Below are 12,960 nucleotides of genomic sequence, written 5' to 3'. Positions count from 1 at the left end.
AGTTAAGCGTCCGACTTCGGCTCAGGTCATGATCACACGATTCTTGGGTTCGAGTCCTGCTTCGGGCTCTGTGCTGACAGCTAGCTCAGAGCCTGGAGCCTGTCTTCAGATTCTGTATCTCCCTCTCTCTCTGACCCTCCCCTGCTCATGCTGTTTCTCTCTCTCTCAGAAATAACTAAAACATTTAAACAAATTTTTTTAATAAAAATATAAACATTAAAAAAATACTTTTAACAAATATTTTGTGGAGAGTCTTACATGCAGCTGTGGTCTTTTCCAGTCGCGGGCAGCCAGTCGCTATGCAGTGATGACGACCCAGCTGAAGCACAACAATCTCTCGCTGGTCTTCCACTATGTTTTTCTCCAGATGTGTAAGGCCCATGGCATCGGCTATGACATCGAGGTACAAAGGCCAAAAGTTGGTCGAGGTAGACCAAACATAGGCCTATGGGTGCTCTAGCTAGCTAAAAATTCAGCGCCCCTGTATACAGATCTTCTCTAAACAATAGCCAGACCTGTATTTACAGCAAAGCGAAGGGCTGCTTGGGGAGGGGTGAACAGGCAGCTCCACAGGGCTGGGGGACACTCGGTTCTGGGAAATTTAGCTCTGTCCCAAACCTGCACACCCGCCTTGGTAAAGCAAAAGCCTTGTGGCTCACCAGACTTAGGAGGTATTTCGGGAACCATCTCTTGATCCTGAAGCATGTCCTGAGCTCCCTAGGCCCACTCAAAGCTGCTTATCAGTGAATATCCTCTGTCTCAGCCCACTTGAGCTGCCATAAATAGAACATCACCGACTGCGTGGCTTAACCAACAGAAATTTATCACTCACCATTCTGGAGTCTGGGAAGTCCAAGGCAGAGGTGACAGCTGATTCAGTTCCCGGGGAGAGCAGTCTTTCTAGTTTGCACATGGCCATTTTCTCACTGTTCCCTCTCAACATGGTGGAGGGAAAGAGAGAGATCTCTGGTGTCTCTGTATCCTTTTATAAGGACACTAGTTCTATCGGAACAGCACCCCACCTGTATCACCTCATTTAAACTTAATCACCTCCTTAAAGACCCTATTGCCAGTACAGCTTCATGGGGGGGGGGGGGCAGGGCTTTAACACATGAATTTCAGGGGACATGCAGTTCAGTCCACGGCATCCTTCTACTTCCATATAGTAGTTTCTTTCTAGAAGTTCTGATTTAAAAAAAAAGTTTTTCCCATTTTTGGTCTGTTGCCAATGATACTTCTGCCCAGCTCCTTCGTCCTTAATGTTGCCGGATGAGGGCAAATGTGCTGTAATATCACCTATCTAAACTGGAACCTCCATTTTGTTCCTAGAGACTCACGTTGCTCTGAGAAATAGTTTCATGATTTTGCACTTTGATTCAGATGTTCACATCTGAAATTGACAGCTTATTCTAAGACCTGAATGTGACCCATGTACTCTTACCTGTGGAAGACCCATCGCACATGACATCATGCTTATTAAAATATAGTCACCTCCTAGATTAAAAGTAATCTATAGATAATGACACAACTGAGCGACAACCAATTGATCAAATGTTTTGCTTTGTAGACATTCAGTTCTACATTTATTAATTTTCATTTCTCATACTTGAGAACAAATACAATTTTTTAGGGGTCAATTCTTTTTGCAGGCTCTCGAAAAGCATATAGACCTTAGGCACAAGCCAGCAATGAATAGAATGACCAAACTACCACGTGGCACTCCCCTCCACACTGCAGGGCACCATCAGAGGGTGTGAGGCTCTTCAGTTAGATTAATTTATGCTGTTTATAAACACATATAATGGAGTTCATAGTCCCTTACAAATTACCATAAAACTGGTAATATATAAGAAGGAATGAAAAAACCAGATTGAACTGATTTACCTGAAATTAACTGTTGCATCTGCTCTATACAATCCTTTTGGAATTAAGCAGTTTTCAGCCCCAAACTGATAAGACTGAAACACTTCCATGTACCAGAAGGTGGCTGAATCCAACTTCAGCTTTCTCTGAATATATTTTATTTTAAATTTTCTTCTAAAATGTCAAAGCAGAACGAGCTCTGTGAAGAGGCATGTTTGGCAGAGAAAGTCTCCTGCCCAAAAGGAAATGTGCTCCATAACTTTCTATTGCCTGAAATTATTATTAGAGATTTATTTCTTTGGCTAAAGGCTTTCTACTTGATTGGAGTTCCTATACTTCTGGGAAAAGTAAAACGCCAAATGTTCTAAGTTATTTACACCGTTGTGACTTTGAGTCGGTCAGATTCATTTCTAAGAACAAATTTTAGTACAAAAAACAAATTGCTATGGCCCCAGGGGAACAGAGGATGGTCAGAGGGAAGAATTCCATTGAAGGTGAGAAGAACGACAGACAGAAAGAGGCAGAGGGGCACCTAAGACATAGCTGGCTCTGTCTCCAGGTCACCTGCACTACACACCCTATAAAGGATAAGAGACAAAATAGGGGAGAAAGAGAAATATAGATTGGGGGAAATGGAGTGACAGAACAATATGAAGAAGAAAAGAGAGAGGATAGAATCCCAAGACAGGAAGGATCCACCAAAAAGGGGAGATGGGAATAAAGAGAAAGAAAAAGAACAAATAATAACAAGAGAGTACAAGAGAGAGATTTAAAAAAATAATAAAGAAGTCTTAAAACTCTGAGGTGAGAAAAAGGAGTCATTAGAAATTCTCCAACAATATCCTTGCTCTAGTTTTCCTAAGATCGGGTCTCATCTTTTCACATCCTAGGGTCCATCCCTGGTCTGAACTGCCCTCTTGTTCTTTTAACTGCCTTTTTCTGAAAAGACAGGTAATAAACCCAGCATTTGCAGAGCCCCTACTATGTGCTGGCCACTGAGCTAAGCATTAGCTTAGCTTTTCATTGTCTCTTTAACCTTCCCATCTTTTCTGTAAGAAGCCATTATTTCTCCTACATTACACTGGAGGATTTAGTTTCAGCATTTCCCAACATTACACAGCTATTCACTTTGTGAATAGCTAACTAACATTTGAATCCATAACTATCCATATAAAGTCAAATATGAATCTTTCTCTTACACCAAAGGTGTCCCCTATGTACATTTTCCCCCTAAGGACTATTTGTATTTCTAAAATATTATTACCAACCCAGTTCAAGAATGCTGGGAACTATTTCAAATAAAATAGTCCATTTAGGTACCCCTTATGTATTCTTCAGCTGAAGGAGCACAAACTTCTCCATAGCCCCCATGACTCTGTCTACCTTACAAAAGAGGGGAAAAAGCTGCGTTTAATACTTAACTTCTCTATACTGCTATTGCCTCCTTAGGTTAGGCTGAATCTAAAAACATGAGCGTAGTCTCTCCCACTCTTGGGTCATATCTAATGTGGATACACTTTCCAGAAAAAGAAGCAACATTAATAATACATCACTGTCAATGTTACCAAAAGAATCCTCAAACGTCCTTATTCTCTAAAAATTTTTTAGTGTTTTATTTATTTCTGAGAGAGAGAGAGAGAGAGAGACAGCATGAGCAGGGGAGGGTCAGAGAGAGAGGGAGATACAGAATCAGAAACAGGCTCCAGGATCTGAGCTGGGTGTCAGCACAGAGCCTGAAGCAGAGCTCCAACCCACAAACCGTGAGATCTTGACCTAAGCTGAAGTCGGACGCTTAACCGACTAAGCCACCCAGGCACCCCAAAAAGTCATTATTCTCAACATTTATGTCTTTCTTCCTATTATGATCACAGAATTTCCAATGTTTCTCATACAACTCTTAAGAGGAAAAAGGGAAATGAGATCACTTCACGAATTTACTTTTCCTTGCTGAATATTGGAAGGAAGCATTACCGAGTTTGTAAGCAACTTGGTGGGTCTCATTCTTGGTATTTCTGTAATGTTACAGAATACCCCCACTGATTTCCTAATGAAATGAAGTTGTAATGAAAGCCATATGGAGAGAAGTGTCATGTTTACTGGTTGCGACAGTGTGGGGCAGGGCTGGTCTCACACACACATGGGCCTAAATAGCTCCATAACTGCCAGCAATCATTTTCTCAGGCCAGGGTATTGCCGTGGTGGCAATCGTTAGGGCTGTTCACAAACATGCTGACTCTCCTCCTTCCAGGCACATAACAGAATTATGCTTCCTCAGCCCTCTCCCTGAAGTCAAGTATGGCCATGTAACCTATTTGGGCCTGTGAAATATGAGCAGAAGGATATATATCCTTTCATGCAGAAGCCTTCAAGAGCCACTTCATGAGTTGCCATGTCCTTTTTCCTGCTTTGGAAGTCATGGAAGCACACTGAGACGGAGCTCCATTGCCTGGGTCCCTGAGTGTCCCAACAGTGACCAGAGACCCATGCCAGCCCATGTGGGAAATGGAGGATAAGCCAGAACCACACATTTGTTGTTATAAACAACTAAGGATTGGGTTGGTTTTTTAAATTACTGCAGCATAACCTAGCCTATCTGATTGACTCAGAAATCAATATCAAGAAAAGGATGTTCTCCAGGGGAGCCTGGGTGGCTCAGTCGGTTAAGTTTCAGACTCTTGATTTCAGCTCAGGTCATGATCTCACAGCTTGTGAGTTTGAGCCCCACGTCGGGCTCTGTGCTGACAGCTCAGAGCCTGAAGCCTGCTTCAGATTCTGTGTCTCCCTCTCTCTCTGACCCTTCCTTGCTCATGTTCTGTCTCTCTCTCCTTCAAAAATAAACATCTAAAAAATGTTTTCTTTAAAACAAAATGATGCCCCCCAAACTAAAAACTAGTATCATTTCAATGTGTAATCAGTATAAAATGATATATTTTACATTTTTTTGTACTCAGTCTTTGAAAGCTACAGCACATCTCAGTTTGTACTACTTACATTTTAAGTTCTCAGTAGTAGCCTCATGTGGCTAGTGGCTGCCATATTGGACAGCACAGAAAGGGAAGCAGGATACTTGTCAGATCAACTAGTCAAGGGTTCTCAACCCAGGCTGCCCATGAGAATGACCTGAGTGAGGAGCTTTAAAAAGTACAGATGGCCAAGCTGGGCTAGGATTAGGATAAGGCAAGTGAGGCCCGTACCTGGAGCACAAAATTTAAGGGAGTACAAAAAATACTCAGTAAGAAAGGTAAAACAACTTTTAATGCATTATCTTAAAGATCAAAATTAATGCAAAAGAAATCCATGGTCAACAAAATATCTTAATTTTGAATTAAAACATACCGAGTTTTTCCTTTGCCTCAGGCTCCAATATGGCTCAGCATGACACCGTATGCAGGGCCCACTCCAGTCCCATCAGTATTTCTGGAGGTAGGGAGGGTCCAGATGATTCTAATGTGCAGCCAAGCATTGAGAGTCACTGTTACAATCCAATGTCTGTCCTGATGCCTATATTTCCCAATAAAATGAGGAGTCAAGAGGCAGCCTTAATTCTGGCATGTGGTTTTTGTTTTTTTAACCAAATCTCATGAACAATTTTGTGTTTGGACTCCCAGTGATGAGGAGTTCATAATTCCACTGAGCAGCCATTTCCACTATTCCAGGGTTAACTTTTTATTTATTTGGAAAAAACTATTTAAAGACAGTTTTTTTTAATGTTTTATTTATTTCTGAGAGGGGAGAGACACAGAGTGAGCAGGGGAGGGTCAGAGAGAGAGAGAGACACAAAATCTGAAGCAGGCTCCAGGCTCTGAGCTAGCATGTCAACACAGAGCCCGACGCGGGGTTCGAATCCGTGAACCGTGAGATCGTGACCTGAGCCGAAGTCAGACGCTTAACCGACTGAGCCACCCAGGCGGCCCTAAAGATAGTTTTTAAAAAAGGATAAAATCATGCCTCTCATATAGATACAAAAATAAAAACATGATAAATATTTTACTTAACAAAGAAAAATTAGATGTTATAATCAGAAAAAAGAACCCAAAAACCCAGACATCTTTCTAGACCAGGAATACTGAAATGGACACGCAAAAGGAGAGAAAACTAGTTTTTCCACAAGGGGAGCAGGTGAGGAAAATGGACCCAACGTCTCCCAGACTGGAGAGAATTTGTCTCTCAGTCATCTACAACTTAGAGTCATAAATATCTCCCACTGAATCAAAGCAATAGGGTGTGCCATAGACAACACACAGGTTTTATTGACATACAAATTATTTTCCACACAACAAATTGCTTCCTTATATATGTTTACCCATTGCTCTCAGAAGAGTGGTTTTCAAATCCTGATTTGCATGAGAATCACTCAGGAAGTGAGCTAAAAAGCAGATTCCCTCCCAAAGATCAATGAATTTGGATGAGGCTTTTTTAACAAACACTCTAGATGATTGTGATAAAGGTGTTCTGAGGATCATATTTGAAAACACACTGGCTTAGACAAGAGATAACAAGTGTTGACACAGATGTGGAAAAAAGGGAAATCTTGTGCATGTTGGTGGGAATATAAATTGGCTCAGTCCTGAGGAAAACAGTATAGGGGTTCCTCAAAAAAAAAAAAAAAACAACTGACAGTACAACTACCATCAACTACCATATGATCCAGCAATTTCACTTCTGGGCATATATCTGAAGGAAACCAAATCACTATCTCAGAGAGATATCTATACCTCCATGGTCACATTATTCATATAGCCAAGACAAGGAAAAAGCCTAAGTGTCTATTGATGGATGAATGAATAAAGAAAATGTGAGATATATATATATATATAATTTGCTACAACATGGGTGGACCTTGAGGGCATTATGTTAATTGAGATAAGCCAGACAAAGATAAATACTGTATGATATCACTTATATATGGAATCTAAAAAAGCTGAGCTCAGAAATAGAGTAGAATGGTGGTTATCAGGCTGGGAAGTAGGGGCATTGCACAGATATTGTTAGAAGGTACAAACTTAAAACAAGTAGATGGGTAGGTTCTGGTAATCTAAAGCACAGCATAGTGATTCTAATGAACAATACTGTTTTATATAGTTCAAAACTGTTAAGAGACTAGGTCTTAAATGTCCTCACCACAAAAAGAAATGATACTTAAAGGATGTGACAGAAGTGCTAGCTAAGGCTAGAGTGGTAATCATATCGCAATATATAAAAATATCATATCAAGGCATGGTATACCTTAAACTTACACAGTGTTCTATGTATATTATATCTCAATTAACAACAACAACCCTGTCCTGGAACATATCTACTCCATATTCTGGAGGCAGCTCTTCCACATGTGCTTCTCACAATGTTTGACAGTAGCTCTGGATTTCAATTCCAATCAGTCTCAGTGGTCTTAGTGTAGTAGGTTTCTTTGCTTCTAAAATAAAATCCTATTTCTTTTTCCCAATTCAAATTTTATAGGACAGACAAGGAACTGTTTTTATATTATATGAACACCTGAAGAGAGACAAGTTGGGAATGTTGTGAGTACAAAGTGTGTCTATGAGATGTAATAAGCTAAGAAAACAGACTGTGACAACCGATAAGAATGATAGTTCTCATGCATTTTAATCAGCATGCTGATTTACTGGAAGTCTACCTTGTTTTATTTAGATCTTCAATTATTTCATAAAATGACTCTAGATATGCCAGTGGGGGTTCATAACAATAACTGATTAATTATCCAAAATTGATGGGAAAGAGGCTAGTTCCAACAACATATTACACTCAAATACATACACATCTAAGGCACAGTAAATCTGGTGAGGAACCAGCTCAGACATCCGTATTACAGGAGGGCAGCTGTCATTCTGGCTTGCTTAGAGAAGTGTTCTGGGGACTTGGCAAGATGCTTCCCCGAAAGGCAGGATCCACGGACCCCCCTCAGTTCCCGTTTCAGCCCTGCTACAATCTTCTCAAGATGCATGTTATGTTAAGAAGAACCTTGCTAGCACCACTCAGGAGGCTGCTCTGTTTCCTATTTCCTGCAAATTTCTCTCCAGCATATTTTGGAGAGCTAGCAAATTTGTCTTCTGATCTAGGATTCATACTTCAGAGACACAATCTTATTTCATATCTTGGAATATGACCATTTGATACCTCCAAGCTATCCTAACTTAATTGGGAACCTGTTTCTACCCTGTATTTCTCTTCCTTGTGACTTTTACTTTGGTGTAAACATTGTGGCCTCAAACTGAAACACATATACTCACTAAGATCTGGTCTCATGAAAAACCAAGTAAAAGACAATTCCTCTACTAAGCATCAATGTCCTGAGCAGCCTCAGTTCCCCCTAGTTGCTCAGTTCCCTGGAACTGGTCCCAAGAGATGCACACTGAAATAGACAAAGATGTGCACAGGACAGCTCTCAATTCCCCTTTCCAAAGCACGGTCCTTTGTTTTACCACAGCAATGTCAGTTACAACAGGCCATCATCTGTGCAATGATACTCAATGTCATCAATCCCTTTGAACTCATGCAAATGTTTTGATTTCTTCCCCTTTGGAGCCAGAATGTGGCTAACAATTTAATCTAGAGCTTACAGTCTTAAATTCCTCTTCACTTGGGTGGAGAGCTTGCCAGCTTAGTCATCCCCTCCAGTCCCCACCTTTCCCCAAGGTTCCATAAACATGTAAAATTTACTAGGTCATGTTAGAAGAGTCCCTTCACTGTTTATTTTAGGCTCTCTTCCCCACTCTTTCATCATACTTCCAGGAGAGCAACAGGACTGAGACATAACACCCCAACAAGTATACATTCACATTATCTGCCTGGGTATTCGTGTCCAGGAGAACAGAGCCTGTACACGTGCAGGGAAGGAGCTGCACTTTGCTTCCCAGGTGCCTAGGGGTTATACCAAGGAGCAACCAGCTCACAGCATTAGGAAAGTTCAACTACAGAGTGAAAGGGCATCTGGAGGGCTGGTTGGTGGGGAGCACAACCATAGGGGCTCAAAGGGGATGCTGCTCTTCTTACAGACCCAAGCCGGCAAGGGGACGCCATGAAGAAGGCCTGTCGGCAGGTGGCAGAGCCCAGCAGAGGCTGACATGCAGAAACATGACTTGTGTCCTACAAGTGACAGGATGAGACGGGGAAAGTGTTAACAGGGCAGAGACAGAGTTCCGGCAGGATGGCCACAGGAAGACTTATTCACATGGGTACTTGGGCACAGAAGAACCAAGCTAGAGGACAGCATCACAGAATTGAGGAATCAGAAAAGACTAATGTGAAAAAGGAAACCCCCAATCATCAAACTGATTGAGGAGCAGGGTTGGTTTGATGCTGAAGCCCACAGAATGAATAATTTAGACTGGTGACCAAGGGAGCTCACCCAGCTATCCCTACACCTGCTCCTGAGATTTCAGGCAGGGCTGCCCTGACGGGCAGGCTACCTTTGGTGGTGGAAATAGTCCTAATGGTGTAGACAGTATTACTACTCACATATCCTACAGAAAGGGCACTGATGATTGACATGGGCCTCCTGAAGACCCTAGAGCCTTGTGCACGGCTTTCATTCTAATCTTTCTCATCCCTTCCTGTAGCCATAGAACCAGAGAATGCTGGAGCCAAGAAGGACCCTGGGAATTAACTGACTCTCATAGCATACAAAGGAAACTGTGGCTTCGGGTAGGGATGTGGTTTGCCAATGTCACACAGGAGTTGTGTCTCCTGAACCTGAGTCTCCTGAACCTATGTGTGCTTTTCCCATATAGTATGGCTGCCTTGTATAGAGAAACCTGTTATGGAAAGAGATTCTCAGCCTACTGTAAAGCACATCACTACCTGTGCAAGTTTGTACCGAGCTTGTTAATTTACTTTTTCTGAGTATTAGCTAGCATTCAAGATTATCCCTGAAATTCTTACTTGCATGCAGCTGTACTTTCTTGAGTATGCAATAAAAGGGTGGAATTACGGTTCATACAGCATAAGTTGCACTGACATGTAGTCATGGAGGTTAAGAAAGATGATTTAATAAACAGTGACCAGGAGGGGCGCCTGGGTGGCTTAGTCGGTTAAGCGTCCGACTTTCACTTAGGTCATGATCTCGCGGTTCGTGGGTTTGAGCCCCGCGTCGGGCTCTGTGCTGACTGCCAGCTCAGAGCCTGGAGCCTGTTTCGGAGTCTGTGTCTCCCTCTCTCTCTGATCCTCCCCTACTCACACTGTCTCCCTCTCTCCTAGAAATAAATTAAAAAATATTAAAAAAAAAACAATGACCAGGAGACAGACTTTGTTTTTGAGAACGCATATTGAAAAAGAAAAGATGAATAAATACATCTCTGTGTTGATTTTCTCTAAAGCTTTAAGCAGACGTTTTTCATGAGATGGCTGGGCTTTGGCCTTGTTGCAATCAGTTCACATCAGGTGAAGAACATTAGTTAGCTACCTCTTTAGGAAAGAGGAGGGCTCCCAGAGGGATGACCTTACAGGCCAGAATTTTGTGGTTTGGCTTTGCCAGAATAACTTCACATTGACTCCATGTATAGTGGTATATTTCTGGAATTGGCAGAATTCAAGAAGAAATTTCAAGGAAGGAACATGAAGGAAATTCTCGAAATGAATTAATAGGGAAGAGGACTAAGCATCTATCTAGCCTCTTGATTCCCAACGTGATGACCATGGACCCCAGAAGGCTAAGAAGGGATGATAAGAAGGGCCTGAATCCATATGTGGAGCAGCATCATACATATACACACACTATAATATTTTAAAGTATGGGTCTCAATCTTTAGTATACATAAGAATCATCTGGGGTTCTTCATGAAACTATACATTCCTGGATTTCAAACCCAAAATTTCTGATTTTGTTGATCTGAAGTGGAGCCCAGGAATCTGTTTTAAGAAGCCGCCAGGACATAATAGCTACTAACTCAGTGGCAATGAAATACAAATCACTTTTATTTTTATTTATTTTTAAATGTTTATTTATTTGTGTGTGTGTGTGAGAGAGAGAGAGAGAGAGCAGGGAGGGGCAGAAGGAGAGAGAGAGATGGAATTTTAAGCAGGCTCTGCACTGACTGCCCTGACAGTGTAGAGCCTATACAGGACTTGAACTCACAAACCATGAAATCATGACCTGAGCTGAAGTTGGAACCTTAACTGACTGAGCCACCCAGGTGCCCCAAGTACAACTCACTTAAAAATTATTGACTCTGGGGCCCACAACTGGCTCAGTCAGTAGAGCATGTGACTCTTGATCTCAGTCAGCATCGTGAGTTCGAGCCCCACACTGGGTGTGAAGCCTACTTAAAATAAAATTCAAAAGAAAATTGCTTTAATAAACAAAAATAAAAATTACTGACTCTGACATTGCCTTTGGCCATTACAAAAGAAGAGATAAATACTAATGTTCAGTAACTGCAAGGGGTAAGGATCCTTGCCTTTGGGGCCCATAACTCCAAAAGTTTGGAAGCATTAATCCAGTCCAATTCCTTCATTTCAGAGAAAAAGAAATGAAGACCCAGAGAGCTTAAGTAACTTCCTCCCAAAGTCACACAGCCAGTGGCAGGACAAATGGTCTCCTGTCCTGGGGCCTGGGAAGCTTTCTGCTCCCAGCCTGACACACGGGAAAGCCCAATCAGGCTAGAAGGCAGCCATTCCAAAAGTATTTAAGACTTGCACTCTAGGATGACTTATTTTACACGTAGCAATTGGGAAGGAAGTAACCTAAAGCTTTTTGCAGTTGCCTTAAGTATCTTTAGTATGACACTCTCAGGATTGAACAATTCTTTTTTTTTTTTTTTAATTTTTTTAATGTTTTATTTATTTCTAGGAGAGAGAGAGAGAAAGAGAGACAGCGTGAGCAGGGGAGGGTCAGAGAAGGAGGGAGTCACAGACTCCGAAACAGGCTCCAGCTGGCAGTCAGCACAGAGCCCGATGCGGGGCTCGAACCCACGAACCGCGAGATCATGACCTAAGCGAAAGTCAGACGCCCAACCGACTAAGCCACCCAGGCGCCCCTCAGGATTGAACAATTCTTAAAAATCAATCCATTCATTTAATCCGTTTTTTTCCTCTGATACAGATAGTCCACAAAATAACTAGAAGAAATACCCCGAAGTTTTCATTTCTAAGTTAAAACAGTCTAGTTGTTTGAGAGTGTTTGCTAACCATAGGATGGTATGCAAGGTGTCTCTGAAATCTTCTTCAAGTGTGTGTTCGGTTTTATAAAAAGATGGCTGTTCAGGAATGGGGCACACTGTCCCATGAACATGGATAGATCACTCACATATAGCAGTAATCGCTTGCAGACATGAAATAGAAAATTACCCCAAACAAAAGTCTCCAGAATACCACAGTGCAAATATCTCTGTAGACAAGGACATTGTTAGGTATGAATTATACTTAGCAAACAATTCTCTTAAACTGACTGCAACAATTTTTTAAATGAGCTAATACTACTTTCCTAGCTCAGTGGTAGCCTTTCGCTAGAAATGACTGAAGCTATTCTTATATTCTGCTAAGTTGATTAATACAAAATATTTATTGCACAAATCCTCTTTGTTGACAAGTTAAAATGGAGCCTCATCTTTCATATCTCCCTGAAGATTGCCACCTTGTGAGATTGAAAATACTCATTAAATTCCATCACCAGACAGGCACAAATGAGAGGGTGATTGTTTTTAAGCTTGTGAGGGGGAATCGTTGGTAAACTCATTTGTTTGGATATCATTAACAGAACAATCGGTGAGGATCTCCAGGGGGTCCTCATGACCTTTGCTCGAAATCTCTTCATCATCCATCAAGAAATATCAGCACCTAATATGCAAGGCGAGACCAATTTTAAGGTGAGGTGTTAATTAACTAACGATTCTGGTTAATTTCTATACAAGGACTGAAAATACCTCATGCTGTATTGTAAACAAGTGCTAAACCACTTTTTTTTTTTATTGTGAAGCAGTACATATCTTATAATGTACAGGGTCAATATTATAAGGTTCCCACTGAACCTGTTAGTTAAATTTAATAGTTTGAATTTTTTTCTTTGAAATATAGTAGACTTGTTTTAAGTTGCTGCCATTCCCAAACCCAGTTTACAACATGGCTTTCTGATATCAGAGGTGA

At 41.4% G+C, this 12,960-nt stretch overlaps 1 protein-coding gene across 3 annotated transcripts in view; it reads left to right on the top strand.

Moving 5' to 3' along the window:
* The window catches only part of IQCH (IQ motif containing H), a 210,240-nt gene that overhangs the window by 192,258 nt on the left and 5,022 nt on the right, over positions 1–12,960 (top strand). For all 3 annotated transcript variants that reach the window (XM_077746671.1, XM_077746665.1, XM_077746657.1), the window contains 3 exons: positions 281–403; positions 7,321–7,382; positions 12,575–12,683. In XM_077746671.1, the coding sequence (XP_077602797.1) occupies positions 281–403; positions 7,321–7,382; positions 12,575–12,683 (294 nt within the window). The remainder of the gene's footprint in view (positions 1–280; positions 404–7,320; positions 7,383–12,574; positions 12,684–12,960) is intronic.

The sequence above is a fragment of the Crocuta crocuta genome, unplaced genomic scaffold, assembly GCF_008692635.1.
Source record: "Crocuta crocuta isolate KB4526 unplaced genomic scaffold, BGI_CrCroc_1.0 scaffold130, whole genome shotgun sequence".
Taxonomy (NCBI): Eukaryota; Metazoa; Chordata; class Mammalia; order Carnivora; family Hyaenidae; genus Crocuta; species Crocuta crocuta.
This window is presented reverse-complemented; position numbering and strand designations above follow the sequence as displayed.